This window comes from Aspergillus thermomutatus (assembly GCF_002237265.1).
Source record: "Aspergillus thermomutatus strain HMR AF 39 chromosome Unknown NODE_217, whole genome shotgun sequence".
Classification (NCBI taxonomy): domain Eukaryota; kingdom Fungi; phylum Ascomycota; class Eurotiomycetes; order Eurotiales; family Aspergillaceae; genus Aspergillus; species Aspergillus thermomutatus.
The window spans coordinates 1-16,209 of record NW_020798267.1 but is presented as its reverse complement, the minus strand read 5'-3'; the positions used below and the strand labels follow the sequence as shown (position 1 = coordinate 16,209).

The window sequence follows — 16,209 nt, the reverse complement described above, 5'->3', positions numbered from 1 at the left end:
CAGGAAACGATCAAGATGGCGTTTGAGCCGGAATTATAGAGACAAGCAGTGGAAGTAGTCGCTAGTTGCATCATCTGGAACCTATGAACGAACTATAAAGACGTTAGCTTTGCTTTTCTATTGTCTCTCAAGCTTGACGCGTCTATGTCTTACTCTGATGCCCGAGAAATCTGGAATTACTTTGCATTCCACATCTAGGACTCGCAAACCACGAGCAATCCCGGCCATATCTCGAATTAGACAATGGAGGTGCTGCCTGAATTCACCTCATTTTCTCTTTCTGACTGAGAGGAGCGGATCACTGCCGTCCAGTGTTTATGAGTTCTGTTTGGGCCAAAGATTCGTGATGTGCAGGTTTCTGGTTATTCGAAAGAAAGGGGGAGTCCTGGCAGTAGAAGAGGTTTCGAGGCACTGTTTCATTCAGTAAATCTCCTCCCACGGGCTCAATTGATGAGATTTCTATGAGTTCTGCTTACCTCCTGCCTTGATCTACAAGGTGGCGCCTTTAGGAGTATCTACCTGCTTTTGGAAAACAATTTGAATGGAACTTGACTTTCCTGTATCTAAGGTCATCTGTTGGAAAACCTTTATCCGTTCATGACAAAGCTATTCGATGACCTCTTAGGCCCCTGGGGAGAAATAGAACTAGAATACTGAGGTTCATTTTCTCCGCTTTCTTACAAGCTGTTAAAGTGTTTTAAGCCATATTTCAGAGTCCTAAGTATAGCAGTAGACTTGCTTTTAGTGAGAATAGAGCAGTAAATATTCACCTTACCATCTGCTCACTTCTAGTACCTTCGCAAAGTCTCTGCCTATTTTCACTGACATTCACACTACTCATGAGATTAGTGTCCCTCTTCACTGTTTTCGCGTTACTGAGTCGATAAAAACCCCCTAAACCCCATCATCCATCTCTTCTTCTTTCTTTCTCTCATCCACCTACTTCCGCTCTCCCCTCATCTACTTCTTCTGCTCCAGCAAGTCCTTTTTTCATTAGAGCACTAAGCAATCCTAAGCTGTACCATCTCTTCGCTTTAAGATGAAGCTTCACGCTCTTATCCCCTTCCTTCTTGCCCCTCTCATAGCTTCCGTTGCTCTCTCTGAGGCCAACAATGGAGTGGTTGGTGTCAACAGTGAGTCTTCTATTCACATACAGGAAGTCATGCATCTAACGAAGCTAGATGATGCTACTCCTGCCAACAGAGCCCTTGGAAACTTTGCTACCATCGCTGACGGTAAGAGCCTTTCTGCCTTAACATCTTGACGCATGACTAACTTTCCTGCCTCAGTGACTACCCTCAACGCTAACGAGGACGATGCTACCACTCGCCTCTGCAACGGTATTAATAATTGTGGACCTTACGAGCTTTGCTATACTGGAAGATGCGAGGTCGGGATCTCTCCTGAGCTTGCCACGCGTGATGAGGGTGAGTCTCCCTCGTTTTTTCGTATAGCCCTATACTCACAACTCAATTCTACAGAAACCAACCCCGACACTGAGGAGGCTGAATCGCGCCACTGCAACAATATCAACCTCTGGTGCCCCCCTCATCAGATCTGCTACCGCAGCATTTGCGTTACCCCCGGTGCCCTCGCTGCCCGTGCTGATGGTGAGTATTTGTTCTCTTTGGTGGGATGTTCAGCTCAGCTAACTTCTTTTTCCGTCAGAAGCCACTCAGGAAGAGGCTCGTTGCCGCATGAATATGGATTGTCCCCCTAGCCAGTCCTGTGTTCGTGGAGAATGCCGTCGCAGAATCCCTCCTTTCAGCGATGAGGTTGACGGTGAGTATCTATTTTTCACTTGCGTCTCTATTTATAATTTCAACTAACTTTGTACTTAGAGTCTTTCTTGGAGGAACGCGATGAGTTCAAAACTCGTTGCGGCATGAACATGGATTGCCCCCCTAGCCAGTCCTGTGTTCGTGGCAAGTGCCGTGGTAGGATCCCTCCTTTCGCCAATGCCGAGAGTGACGGTGAGTATCCATTTGCCTGCATTTCTATTAATGGAATAACTAACTTTATTTAGAGTATCCCTTGGCGGGACGCGATGAGGTCAAAACTCGTTGTGGCATGAACATGGATTGCCCCCCTAGCCAGTCTTGTGTTCGTGGCAAGTGCCGTGGCAGGATCCCTCCTGTGGCTTGAGCCTACCAAGGTTATGTGCCTATGACACGAATGGGTCGAGTCATAGAGTTCTCAATCTTACTGAGCGAAGGATAATGATTTAATCTTCTGATGCGGAGATTTGAAGTGCAATAGCACACGGAGACTCTACGAGGTCTACCACAGATAGCTTGATAGCTTTTACGAATTGATGACTTATCTCAATTTCTCTTACCACTGGTAGATCGTAGCAAGAACCAATTGAACGACGAAGATAATACTAAACAGCCTCCAGAGTCAATTATAAGTCCTGTTGGTTACCGCCTCCTCACGAAGTGTTGGTGTGCCAACTGAACAAGACGCAGAAAGCTTTGTTTGAGAGACAAGAGACCAAACTTAGAGGAAAGTTCAGACATAAAGCCCGCTTTATAGCCCTTCCATAAAGATTGCAAATCATCAATACTCCCGTCTGTCAGTATGGGTACCTATAGTTCGGCAACTGCCGGACCCACCTCCCCATACTTTAGCCAGTAAGGTAGCCTAGGGAACCGCACTGGGTCGGATTCGGACTTACGTTGCACGCCGCTATAGCCAATCATAACCTTGCGGAATATGACTAAATCCGATACCTAATACCTTAGTTAACTACATATCAGCTCCAGTCGCATCCCTTGAGTTGGCACGTACAGTTCATGATTTACCTGTTCAGGCCAACCATCATGGATGATACCCCAAGGCGAGTTATGATATACACATGCGTTACCGATATAGCCGGTGACCCTCAACGGCGCCACAACACTCTTGGAGAGACGTTCTGCAAGCAAGTCTTGGGTAGGGAGTTTCATGCGGAACTCCAACCTTCTTGTTACGACCACCTTCACATCCCCGCTGATTTCGATTCCGATCGACCGCTGAAGAGGTGGTTCATATTCGATTTGAGCGTCAACCAACAGCTCACTGCTGAGGCTGTTGCACGCATTCCACATTCGGTATACCTGGCAAGTTGCCAAAACGGTGAATTGTACGATCCAGACGCCACCTGAAGGAGTGGAGTAATGCTTATGTTTATATATTAGGATATTCATACGACGCGACCATTGGGCTGAGAAAGCAATATCCCGAGCTAGATCATATACTTGGGGTGGTCGATTGGAACAAAAGAGAGTAGCTGAAATGAGAGAAAGATTCGCCAAACACATGCCCTCGGCATCCACTCCTTCCCCAATCAGGGAGTCTCAGGTGGTGTGAACCCTCTGCAGGTTGGACATTTCTCATTATCTTTATCCTCTTGCAGCTGACACGTGGCTACTAAATGAGGCTTCTTAGGTAGCCGAATAGTCTCATAACTGACAGCGACCCCAGAGCTGGGCTGGTCACCTGGTATCTGACAAAATGGCAAAGATCTTGCTGTTTTTTATAACCACAGATAAATAACTAGAGTTGCATTCGGTCTGGGTCTGGGACCGAACCTCTGCGGTTTCGGTACCAAATTTTAGACTCGGAACCCACCCTCTATAGTATAGTCTATACTACTAGTAGACTGGTAGTCCATACCTTATTCTTACTTCATTTCATGTCGTTTTCTCATAACATGGAAGAATCACCGGCTGGCACATGGCTGGTCCACATCGCCAGACTATATCTCTCCGACTAGTGTGTGGTGAGTGTCTAGACCTCTGTCAAAGTAAATGAGATATATTTTGGTAAGATGATATCACCACAGCGTAGATTGATCAATGAAGGACGGTGTAAAGTCGAAGAGAAGAGCACCTAGTTACATGCTTCTGGGAAATTCTGATCCCCAAACTCGGCAGTAGAATTGAAAGAGACAAGGCCAGTCCAAGTTTAGTACTTGAAGTCACGAGCGTGCTGGCGACTATAGTCATAGCCACAGGTGTCTGCACTTTCCTGAGCGGAAGAAGCACCGGTTTGGGAAGCACCATCGGACTCAGTGACGTTGGCAACCTTGGAGACCGAGCTGGAGCTAGAGCCACCGGTCCAGACAGCAGGACCAGGCATAGGGTAGTCCTTGTAGCCACCCCAGATACTGAAGTTGAAGGAGGGGTCGTCTTTCTTGTATGCACCGGGAAATTTCACCGTGGGTCCGGGGGTGCCGTTGCCGCCGCCGACAACCTTGACTTGAGCACAGCTGGAGTCTGGTCAGAGAGATCTAATCACGCTGCTGAATCCGACCTTGCGACTTACGTGTAGTAGAACTCGGCTTCTCCAACGTGGGCTCCGTGAATACCTGTATTTGCATTAGTCTCGTGACGCTCTTGGATGAGGACAAAGGTGAAGGATGCGCATACCGATGTGCTCGGGGCGGATGAGATACTCTCCATCGGGAAGATCAGCAGGAACGGTAAACTCAATCCGGTCCTTGTCCCAGGTGCACCAGGCATCCTTGGTGAAGTCGGCGTTCTTGTTGCAGACGCTCTCTTCGTAGATTTTGAACCATTCGCCATCACCCTCATAGCTCTGGGCGGTGCTTGGAGCCTTGGACATGTACACCAAGGCAGGGCCCGGGTGCTGCATAGTGGCGCCGACGGCGAGCTTCATCGCAAGCTTGGAGCCGGCTTTGACCTCGGCCGTGCCTGTCTGGCCAGCAAAAGTAAAAGCACCTTTGTTGCAGCGGAAGTCGGTCATATCAGGCGTCATGTCGTCGCGAGTGTTGACCCACTTGGTCGGGTTGTACTTGGCCTGACGGGTGTTGGAGCGGACGAACTCGTTGCTTTTAGTCTCCTGGCCATCGATAACCAGGACATCAAAGAAATAATGGGCAGACACAAATGGCACAATGGCCGCGGCAGTAAGAAGGGATAGCTTCATCTTGAAAAGTGCAAGAAGAAAAAAGACCGAGAGAGCTATTGGTACAAGAAAGAGTGGAAGGGGACCGGCCCAAGAAGCAAAAGCAGTGCTATGTTAGAAGAAGTGAACGTAGAGACAGACACGCGGTGAATCTGCTGAGGTCAACGAATAGAGGAATTCGTCTTCCTTATAAATCTAGTTCTCAGTGCCTTATCGACTTACCCAGATTGTCCACTGTGAGTTTTCTTCGAACGAGTTTCACATCCTGAATAGCATCACTCTATCCAAATATGCCAAGTAAGGAGGGCTGCTGGCCGTGCTTCATATTGGCGGGTCGGGGGATCCAGCTCCTCGTACCCTCAAGCGCCCAGGGCTTCGGTTGTTTCAAGTAAATGTCCTTTGAAGGAACCCCATAAGACCCTGGGACTATCAGGGACCATCTGGGTACTGAGCTCGACTCTTAAGTCTTTTCCTCTTGGGCTGGACAAACGCCTACCTTTTCTTTCTTAGGACCCTGTAGCTCATATCTCAGGCTATGCTTCCATTCCAGACTTGGTCAAAGTTCGCAAAGAAATAAAGGCGGTCCGTAGTTTGTAGCTTTTATTCAAGGCCTGTATAGCAGATAATTGATCCATGAGATGAAGGGCAATGCCTTTTGGCACAAGACCCTATCTGGTGACAGCATGAAAAGCCGGAAAAGTCCAACACACCTGGCTCTAGACTTGGCGAATCGATCCACTTGTCTACTGCCTGTCCTCGAGACTCGAGAGTCTGGACACTGACATTCAGGCAGATTACATGAGAAAATCAGGATTCAGGGCGTACATTGGCCGGAGCGTATAGTCTCCGGTATATGATACCTTGCGCCTGCCGAAGACGATTCATATGTCTCGTTGGATATGTCCTGAAGTTCAGCGGCTACAGGGTCCAGCGGTCAGCGCCACTATGCACTCTAACCCAAAGTGACAACAAGTGTAGTTGTCTCAGGCTGAGTGAGACAATTGGCCAACCTCAAGTATGGAGTAGATGAACCGCTTATGAGGTTTAATGCCATATTCAGCATTCTACAGTAGATCGCAGATTGCAAGTGGGCATTTGGCTGCAAGATGCGACATCCTTGTCACAGAATGTGTCAGTCAGTCAAGCAAAGCAATGCACGTCGGCAGATGAGAGGTATGTTCACTTACCGAGCAGCGCATTTAGGCAGGGCTTTAAGGGTCCCTCCTATCTTGGCAAACGGTTGATGAGACGTTCAGGGACTCAGGTTAACCATTCCGGACCAATTCCGGGGGCCAAATGGCTAGCAGCCGTCTTGGCACCCTATTTTCCTCACTGATTTGTTTAGCTGTAACAGCAGGCCCGCTCATCTGCAAAAGCCTTCCGGAAAAGGGTCTCTGACGCAGGGCTGAGCGGAGGTGTGCTAGCAAGTCAAGGTGGTGATGTACACAACTGGGGGCAAGTCCATCCCGAAAGACAGCATGTCGCAGATCTTCTCCTTTGCAATGGAAAGGGATTTCTGGTCAACATTCATACGGGAGGTTGAATCATCTGGCCCTGACGGTCAAAACATAAATACCAGGCACAATTGCCATGAAGACATTTCTTCGTAAGACTCTCAGCTGCCCTGTGAGCACCATCCATCTTCCATATTATCACCTACTGTCACGTTCATCTATCAGCATACCACTTTTACAATGGTTCCAACCATGATATATTCGGCCATCTTGGCGCTGAGCGCCCTCACGCTTTCAGTCTTCGCTGAATCTCGATCCTCTGGCTGCGGCAAGCAGCCGAGCCTCACCAGCGGTGTCCACAACATTAATGGCCGAGAGTATATACTCAAGGTCCCTGACAACTACGATAAGAATAAAGCCCACCACCTGGTTTTTGGCTTGCACTGGCGCGGCGGCAACATGTGGAACATTGTTGACGGCCAAAGTGTTCAGCCCTGGTATGGCCTCGAGACGCGTGCTCAGGGTAGCACCATATTCGTCGCCCCTAACGGCAAGAATGCCGGCTGGGCCAACAGCGGCGGCGAGGATGTTGCCTTCATCGACGCTATCATCAAGCAAGTCGAGGGTGACCTCTGCGTTGACCAAAGCTCTCGCTTTGCCACGGGCTTTAGCTGGGGCGGCGGCATGTCGTATGCGTTAGCCTGCTCCCGTGCGCAGCAGTTCAAGGCTGTCTCTGTCCTGAGTGGTGGTGTGATCAGCGGTTGCGACGGTGGTAGCGACCCAATTGCTTATCTCGGCATCCACGGCATCAACGATCCTGTGCTGCCCTTCCAAGGGGGCGTCAACCTGGCCCAGAAGTTCGTACAGAACAATGGATGTCAGCAAGCCAACGTTGGCACGCCATGGTCTGGCAGCCATAGTTCGGTCCGCACCGATTTCAAGGGCTGCTCCAAGCCGGTTTCGTTCATCGCCTATGATGGCGGTCATGACGCTGCCCCTCTGGGTGTGGGCAGTTCTCTGGCTCCTGATGCCACCTGGCAATTCTTCATGGCCGCTTGAATGTTCGTTTTTTTCTTAGTGGTCACAACTCTGGTTGCAAAGAGGGATGACGGAAGGTTCATGGATCTTTGGTGTCTTTATCCACGCTCGTTAACCACCATGTAAATACTGAGATCAGCAGGTAACAAAATATGGAGATATGTGAATAAGGGTAAAATGCTGGCAGGTCCATGTAGAACTATATGAACATAAGCAGTGTAGAGGTAGCGGTTTTAGGAACAAGGATATTCCATATGTTACTCACCTTATCATTTAGGAGCAGTTTACAAATCAAAAGTCAACTCATAGAATTCCTTTGCGTTTTGAGAATCAGCGTGATGACTTTGTGGATAAAGGCCTGATAACAGGATGACGCGAAAAACATGTGCCGGACATATGAGAGCAGTGGTCTGATGTTTGTCAAGAATCACTGTTAGCTTCTGAGGATCACGATGCAGGTCATCCTGAGCCTGCTCATTTTGTGCTATGTCCTATCTGATGTAGCCATAAAGCCAGCTGCTTGCTCCCCTGTGATCCTGCCTAGCATGAATGACACTCTTCACTAATAGAGCATCTATTTCTTCTCCCTAAAGCCAGCATCCACTATCATTCTTAAGGTTCGTTCAGCTACATAGTAAGAATTCCTGTACATTATCATGCATCGTCCTGAGGGAGCCTTGATACTTGCCTCGAATAGCATGGAAGGGAATTCAGTGGCCATATACTGCCGCAGGAGCAATCTGGCCCTCCTTGAGCAGACATTCGTGCAGCCTCTTGGACTCCGATTTTTGACCCTAGAGTCGGGCAATGCGAGTTTGCCACGCCGTCACAGGGGTGTCATTGAATTTAAGCTTCTCTTGCTTAACATTGGTTGAAGCACGGGGCGAGTGTGCCAAACTATGGCTTCCTTGGTTCACGATAGCTTTCAGAAATTCCTAACGTGTGTTCGCATTTCATCATCCGCCGCCCCCCCGCCTCCGATTTCAATTTATATAGCTTTTCCACCGTTCGAATGTGACGGCATGTTCGCCAAAGGTAGTTCTTTGAAAGATACACCCTCAGCACATAATGTCTGACCTTGAGGATATGGACACTCTTCGCTTTCGCGAACGAGTCCACCAACGCCGTCGACACAGTCAACCTCTCACCGACGAGGAAATCACCTACATCACCCAACAGAGTGCAGAGCTTGCCGACGAAGTATACTCAGGTAAGACTTTTGAGTGGTTCCGTGTAAGCGAGATCCTCCAGGCTAAAAACCCCCGAGACCAGGTGAATCCGGACCAGATTCGATGGGCCTCCAAGGCCGAGCAGGTCTTGAGCAAACCGTTGAATGAGATCACGATGGACGACGCCAGAAATTTATCCTCAAAGGAGGTAAGAGCTGCTTTCTTTGACATCTTGACATCCAAATAGGAATCCTTTTCTAGTAGGCCCTGGCTGACGCTAAGTCATAGGCGCGTGCGTTTGCGGATCTCCCTGCGACCGGATCAGTGGCTTCGCATGTTCATTCGGCGGCGGAGAAGAATGCCGAGGGCTTGTAGATATTCTTTGAGTTTCAGTTTTAGGATACAATTTGATCGTTGTATTTGGTCTTTCTATTTCGCAGTCTGAAGAAGATAATTCGAGTAAATGATCATGGATGCGGGAATCTGGAGTCTGGAGTCTGAAGAAATGGAGCAAAAAGCCATGGTAGTCATTCATCACCGAGGACATGGTCCACTTCCGGGACAGATTCCAGCAAGATTTAGTTGAATGTCTTCAATCCTAGCAAGGTCAATGCTAGCAGACCACCGAAATTAGTGCTTACCATAACCCAATGAAGGAATCGACTACCCTGTGTGGCTGCGGATACGCGGCATCCTCAGTATGCGTCGTTCGTGGAAGAGCTCTGTACGATCCAGCTTTGCCAATAATGCCGAACTTGTTGCTAAACTCTCGTGGCTTGAGTCAAGGAATAAGCCACATAAACTTTCGCCTTGGCTTCTTTTTGCTGCTTAGGATAACCGTTTCTCTATGGGTCGATCCCTGATCATTTAGACTAGCAATCTTGGTAGTCTGGATGTTGTCAAAAGGCCACTTTATGCTCTCTGAATCTACACCCAGTAAGACCATACTCAAGCACTAGGTTCAAGATGTAGAATTCCTTGAGCTGTCAATAATGTATTAGGCCATGGATAACAGACTTTGTCTGGGCTTAACAAACACCGATCAGGTGATCATATCCAGACAGGTCAACAGCCCAGGGGCAGCCAGAACTCGCAGAAACACAAATTCAGACGCGTTTGACCGGGTGAAATAGCTCAAGTCCTCGCCTTCGCCGCGTCATATAATGCCTGGATATCCTCTTTCCACATCTTCTCATCCACACGCTTCAGCCTTCGATCGTAGGTCAACAAGCCATTCACCTCGCCCTCTACATCAGTTGTTTGCGTCCAGATCCCTCCACTGCATGAAAATCGCGTGATCTGGTCTTTGAGCTCGCTCAGAAGAAGGTGGCTACGGTAGTTCCAGATTTCAAAATTGTCGGCGATCTCGTAAGTCATGTTGATTCCGTTGATGGCGTCGATGTTGTTCCACAAGCTGCTTACATCAACTGGCTGATCGGTCACTGTGGGAGGAGTAGACTTACTGCTCGATAGAAACATTGGTGCCGACGCCTCCGAATTCTCCCTGGATGGCGATTCTGCTGGGGTCGTGAGGACTTGACTGTATGGAGTAAAACGGTGCGCCACACTGAGGGTATGAGTAATGATGATTGTCGCTGAAGTCGCCATGCCCGTGGTCAATCCATCCGGACGTCGCATCGACCAGCCTTGTGGGATCCAACTGGCGAACTCGCTCCGTTAACTCGATCTCCGGATAATAGTCGGTCACCTGACCCCAGCCTTCGTTATAGATCACCTGAGAGTGTCAGTCAACGGTTGAAGGATAATGTTGTGAGGAACACTACCCATGAGAAAATGCTGGGGTAGCTCTTGTGCTGCTGTACAAGTAGCTCTAGTTGTCTGTTGAATTCCTGCTGCTGGGCCGCGTCTGGCAAAATGGTCTGGGTGGTGCAGTTGGGTAGTTTCCGCGATTGCAAGGGTCGAAGCGAGGGCATATCTTGAATGACTAGGATACCGAGTTCATCGCAGGCTCGGTAGAAGAGGGCCGGCTCGACTTTGATCTGCGGTACTCGGTGAGCAACGAACGCCCCAGAATGATGGCTGCTTACGTGTTTACGAAGCATATTGAAACCCAGGCTCTTCAGAAATTGCAAGTCGTACACCATCGCCTCAAGATTCGGAGGAGTGTAGATACCATCCGGCCAATAGCCTTGGTCAAGCGTACCAAAGACAAATGTGAATTCACCGTTGATCAAAGGCCGCAAGATCCCATTGACTGTTCCTTTCGATATAGTACGGAACCCGGTATAACTCTTGACCTCGTCTGCTTCCATCTTGACGCTAATGTTATACAGAGTCGGAGAATCAGGCGACCACAGTTTCGGAGACTCGACCTTGAAACTGAATGGCTGGTCGGATGTACCCCTGTGGGAGGCGACTTTCTTATTTGAGGTACCCTCAAAGACCGCAATGTCCACTGGTGTTGATCCTCCACTGGCGCTGTGGGCGGTTACGTTGACTTCTACTGTCAGTGTCCAGAGAAATGATCTTTCGACCTACTTTCACGCACCTTGACCGTCCATACCGGCACTAATGTCCAACTCCGTGATATAGTTTGCTGGAGCCGACTCAATCCAGACGCTCTGCCATATGCCACTGCAGGGCGTATAGAAGATGTGAGCTGGGATGAGTCTCTGTTTGCCGATTGGTATAACATAGTTACCGCTGTCCGTGGGATCGTGCACGAAGACCAACCTAATAAAGTCAGCGATTGAAATACATCCTGGCGTAAGTCTCACAGTTCATTCGAGCCGTCGAAGGAGACAAATTGGGTGATGTCGAGGGTAAAAGAGAAGTATCCCCCGCGATTGAAGCCCGCCTGCTTCCCATTTATAAAGACGGTTGCCTCATAGTCCACAGCCCCGAAGTTCAAGAGCACGTTCTGGTGTCTCCATGGCTTGGGTACCGTGAAGGTTGTGGACAGCCAGGAATAAAGAGTGTGGTTTCCTTGGATGCCTGCACGGTGGTCAGTTTCTCAGCGTGTATCCAATCCAAGGAAATGATACTACCTGACAGAGCACTCTCCAAGCAGGACGGAATCAGGACCTCGTTGGCCAGGGCTTGCCCAAACGGGGGAGCCTGAACCGCTTCCAACCCAGACGCATTCTGATACTGCCAGATCCCGTTCAGGTTCTGCCATTCAGATCGCTCCAACTGAGGTCGAGGATACTCTGGCCATGGATTGGTACCGACTTTGCTGGTCCACTCGGTGTCAAGGGGTGGGACCTTGGGTGCATACTTCACAGTCTGCCGAGCATAGTTACGGTGACGGGGCTCTCCAGAGTCATTCGCCAGTACCAAAGAGACGAGCAGTACGAGAAGAAGTCTGATCAAGGAAAACATGGTTATACCTGTCGATCACAGATAACCTCCAATCAATGAGAAAAATCCGTGATTGACACTGCAGGAGCAGTCTGCGCAACTTTTGCATGGATTGACATGATATATATAGCTATTTTCACTGGCCTGACTGACAGTCTCCATGTCTCCAACTCCATGCATCCCAGAGATGACGACCAACATTATCTCATGACGCATCGCCGCACAATCCAAGTCTTTAGCATTGTAACCCCATACAACAAGCTGTATGATAACCCCGCAACGGGGGACTCTCGGGGAAATTGAGAGCCTAAGATCGACAGATACCAGCTCATTTCGACCAGGACGCAAGATATTAGACACAGAAGAAAGATTCGGTGACTTGATCTACCGGTTTTGGGCCGTTGTCGCAGGCTTGGCGACATTAGCGATGCGGGGAGAATGATGATCGGCCTCTCGGAGGGAAGATTAGGGCTCTCCATGGACCCTAGGACTTGGTTTATCATGACTTGTCAATCAAACGAAATGGATAGCCGGATACCAACGCAGAAAATCAATCAATCAAGCGGTTCTCACTCCTCGATCCCCACTCTTTTCGGTTTCGCCGTGATGAGTTGTTGATTTGGCCACGCTGATTAGCTAAGCCTAACCCTAACTGTATACAGATAATGGGGTCCCTGATGCAAAAGACTGGGTTCTTTGCGCATCGAGCAAACGATACCATCATTGGCTACCTGTAAGAAAGAGAGAAAGCGTTACAGTAGCACTGCCCTAAAGCAAGCAAGAACTGCCAGCTGTTCACCCCGCTAACAACGAGCTTGATGTCAGTCTTCGGGCCATAACCTGGGAAGATGTTTGACAGAGTAGAGATGCTCCGGTGTGGTCGACTGTTATGACACCCTCGAAAAATTATTTTGCCACGTCAGTCAGCATCGGGGATGAAAGAGAAGAGCTTGCATGACAACCTGACTTGAAAGCTTTGGCCGTCACCCCTCGGTCAATTCACAATGAGGGGCACAGGGTTGAAAGAGCTGGTGAAAGGGTATTTGCCTGAATGAATGACTTTACGAGTGAAGGTCGAATCATGTTCATGTGAAGAATTGGACTAGAACGTTGAAATGGGAGAGGAAGAGGAAACGGCTCGAAAGATACACTAACCCTTCATCCTCCTAAGCCAGTTAACTGACAAAGACAGGTGACACTATGAGCCATACATATGACATCTCGGTGAGTAGGCTAAAACATCTATTCTGCTTTCCTACATATTCCAAAGTTGAGGTTAACCCTTGAGCCAAAAAGCCCACATGCTTTTTGATGGGGCAGGCTGAGCTGCTCGTGCCTTCTTTGGGACCTTGTTATGGGACACCTGCTTCCAAAAGGAGGCCAGCAACTGCACCCTCCTGACATACATCACAAAAGAAGTCAAGAATGTAGAGAGTAAGACTATATGACAACCTCTTGGGCTTTCAGCGATGTTTCTTGGAGGTAGCCCTGAAGCGCCATCTGTTCGAGCTGTCAAGTCTAGTCTCACCGGGTGTCACACCAGGTAATGACAGATCAGAATGAAGGAGGATAGGCAGTATGATATACTTATCCATGCAAAGTATTACACCTGATAGCAAAACTGGTGCAAATATTTTTACTCTTGTCTTCTTTCCAAAGCCCTAAGGCTAAACTATATGTAGAAAGGCCTCGGAACAGCTATAATCGGATTGTATTTAGATACAATACTATAAGATGACAGTCATCGATTACCTCGGGGTGTAGGATATGCATTAGGTGAAGGCAGGAATGTGTATATGGCTGTACCCAACTTCAATGACTTGAGTAATAGGACGGTGAAGTAAATCCGTCATGTTATTAACTATTTCACGTCAGATAGTAGGCGGAAGACATTGCTGCAAGCGGACAGATATCCCTCCTGATGCTCCCTTACAACCAACAGATTTGCCTTGTACTTTGTCTTGCACACAGAGTTGATCGAAGGGTCGCTCAAACCATAGTCCCACTGATATTCTTGCCCTTGTTCCGTTATCATCTTATGCAGGATCATTTCATGCAGAAAGTCTTCGCTGCCGTAGAGGCGCCGAAGGAAAATGCAGGACACCCCGCTGATCCCCAAGGCAGCTCGACCGCAACTTTAATTGAAACATTATCCGGCATTTTGTCAAGAGCTACCCAGTGATAGGTATCCCAACAACTCTCTTCCCATCGGACTAACCGGCCTGTATAGTGGAGTACTCCAGCCCAGCGATCTAGGCCGCATTGCTGTCGATTCTGGCATTCTGCTAGAACGGCCATGATGTCGCCCATAAAGAGACAGCCTGTCATGGACTCATGGATACAATTAGATAGAACCTAAGCAATATATCAGCTTAAGAGTTTGCAGTAAAAAGCCAGAGGGCTTTTTACATTGTATCGTCATAGGAATAGTCGCCGTAGCATTCGACCAGCATTCGCTGGCAGGGAGGCTGCGTGGCTAGCATGGTCATCCATGATCCAGGGTTGTCGTAGATGCCTTCCTCCAAGCTGAAATCCCCCTTTTCTTGAAGCCCCTCTATTAGCTCTCCATCTCCTCCTGTATCTTTGGATATTGAGACGCCTATTCGGTTGAAAGCAGGGTTCAGTTTCCATGTTTGTTCACTGGAGATTGACCGCGTTTGAGCATCCCTGGTGTTGGAGGATTGATACCAGCAGGCCTCCTGGAGCGGCGGGGATGTTTGGATAACATCTTGTTGGAAACTGCTTTACCATCATGAGTTCAGAAATCACTAGTATTTCACATACAAAGTAAAAAGCAATGAAGGTCTGATTCTTTCTAACTACAGGCTATCTGATGTACCTTTTATACTACTGGAATAGGGGCTATCTGATGATATCTATATACACTAATATTAGGGGTAAGAGGTTAGATCCTTCTAGAGTAGCAAGATCTAATGCTATAAAGGGAAGGTTAAATTAATATAGAAAGAATAAGTAAGAAGGGAAGAATAAGTAAATTATCTAAAATAGGTAAGTAGTAAGTTATATTAATATACCCCCCTAGCTAAGCTAATAGGTAAAGCTATATAAATCTAATAGTATTAAGGCTATTTATAGTACCTAATTAGGTAATTATATTAAATCTTAGGTGTAGTAGGAGGTTATAGCTCCTAGTGTAGCGGGCAAGGCCCGCTGTATGCTCGAGCCTATCGGCACTCGCGAGCTGCCTTAGGCACCAATCTTTTCTTGTTCGGCCGTTGCGGCCCTAGTTAGAACCCCTTAGCGATTTCTTACCGTCCAAACCTAGGTCATAGGTTGACCGGCTTCTAGCCCGTGACACCTAGTTTATAGCTCCTAATTAGCTAACTAGACTAACTATCTTATAGAATTCTTAGTACTTATTATATAGAAGCACCTTTATAAGGCTATTTCTGTTACGGGCTAGACCGTAGGAAAACCTATGACTAGGTATGTACAATAAGAACTCGCTGAAGGACTAGAATAGGGGGTTGCAGGCCTGGATAGAAATATCCGATTGCGCGTCGCAGCTAGCGAGGTGTCACGTGACCTGGGTGGTTAGTACATAGATTATTATGTTGTCACGTGACCCAGAGCTGTATGGCTTCGCGAGTGCCTGCTAGGCGGCACGAGCATATCGCGGGCCTTGCTCGCAACATAGTTATTTCCTATTATTAAAGGCCTCCCCCCCTTCTTCCTGCTTACACTGCACCCTTGTAACAGCCTTAGTAGTGTCCTCATCCCTCTGCTCTATCTGTCTTGCCCTTATGGTAATTAGGTCCCTAGTGTCTTACACCTCCTCCTATGGCAGCATCTGCTATGTTAGGACCTCTAGTTCTACTGGCAAAACCACCTCCTGTCCTATAATCATCTGGAAGGGTGTTATCCCTATTAGCCCCCCTACTGTGTTCTAATCTGCCTAAAGGACTGCTAGGAGGTGGCGTTGCTACTAGACACTAGTTCTAGTAGTCATTATTTAGAGTGCCTTAATAATTAGCTTATGTCTGACCTTAATAAAACTGTTTGCTTAATGGTTATAAGATGAAACCCATATATAGTATGCTCTATATTTATTATAAAGGGCATCTACCACATCCTTTATCTCTGGCCTGTTATCTGAGACTAGCACCTTAACATAGCCCTACTATATATAGATATCTGTTATGGAACATCTACAGTCAACACGAAATGATTGGATGAGGCTTACGAGAAAAGACAGCGCAGTCTGACGGACAACCAGGCTCGAGACAAGGGGGGCGGCTAAGTCACGTGACTAACGGTCCCTGATGCCAAGAACAGGTAACGGTCCATAAGGGACC

The 16,209-nt window shown here is 48.1% G+C and overlaps 5 protein-coding genes across 5 annotated transcripts; 3 read left to right on the top strand and 2 right to left on the bottom strand.

Moving 5' to 3' along the window:
* Nucleotides 1-1,039: 1,039 nt before the first annotated feature.
* CDV56_102267 (uncharacterized protein) lies at nt 1,040-2,145 on the top strand (the record flags this gene model as incomplete). Its single annotated transcript, XM_026755886.1, has 7 exons — nt 1,040-1,133; nt 1,182-1,235; nt 1,290-1,427; nt 1,482-1,610; nt 1,669-1,782; nt 1,842-1,973; nt 2,027-2,145. The coding sequence occupies 7 exons, from the start codon at nt 1,040-1,042 to the stop codon at nt 2,143-2,145; spliced, it is 780 nt and encodes a 259-aa protein (XP_026611600.1).
* A 1,803-nt stretch (nt 2,146-3,948) lies between these two features.
* On the bottom strand, nt 3,949-4,932 carry CDV56_101883 (lytic polysaccharide monooxygenase auxiliary activity family 9 protein; the record flags this gene model as incomplete). The annotated part of the gene is made up of 3 exons (XM_026755502.1): nt 3,949-4,252; nt 4,309-4,351; nt 4,413-4,932. 3 exons carry the CDS (start codon nt 4,930-4,932, stop codon nt 3,949-3,951), a joined length of 867 nt encoding a protein of 288 aa, XP_026611599.1.
* A 1,673-nt stretch (nt 4,933-6,605) lies between these two features.
* On the top strand, nt 6,606-7,424 carry CDV56_101543 (alpha/beta hydrolase family esterase; the record flags this gene model as incomplete). The annotated part of the gene is made up of 1 exon (XM_026755162.1): nt 6,606-7,424. The coding sequence occupies one exon, from the start codon at nt 6,606-6,608 to the stop codon at nt 7,422-7,424; it is 819 nt and encodes a 272-aa protein (XP_026611598.1).
* Nucleotides 7,425-8,471: 1,047 nt separating this feature from the next.
* Nucleotides 8,472-8,947, top strand: CDV56_101313 (uncharacterized protein; the record flags this gene model as incomplete). Its single annotated transcript, XM_026754932.1, has 2 exons — nt 8,472-8,780; nt 8,861-8,947. 2 exons carry the CDS (start codon nt 8,472-8,474, stop codon nt 8,945-8,947), a joined length of 396 nt encoding a protein of 131 aa, XP_026611597.1.
* Nucleotides 8,948-9,706: 759 nt separating this feature from the next.
* On the bottom strand, nt 9,707-11,914 carry CDV56_100852 (putative hydrolase; the record flags this gene model as incomplete). The annotated part of the gene is made up of 6 exons (XM_026754471.1): nt 9,707-9,986; nt 10,036-10,307; nt 10,357-11,036; nt 11,082-11,266; nt 11,311-11,527; nt 11,581-11,914. 6 exons carry the CDS (start codon nt 11,912-11,914, stop codon nt 9,707-9,709), a joined length of 1,968 nt encoding a protein of 655 aa, XP_026611596.1.
* Nucleotides 11,915-16,209: the final 4,295 nt, after the last annotated feature.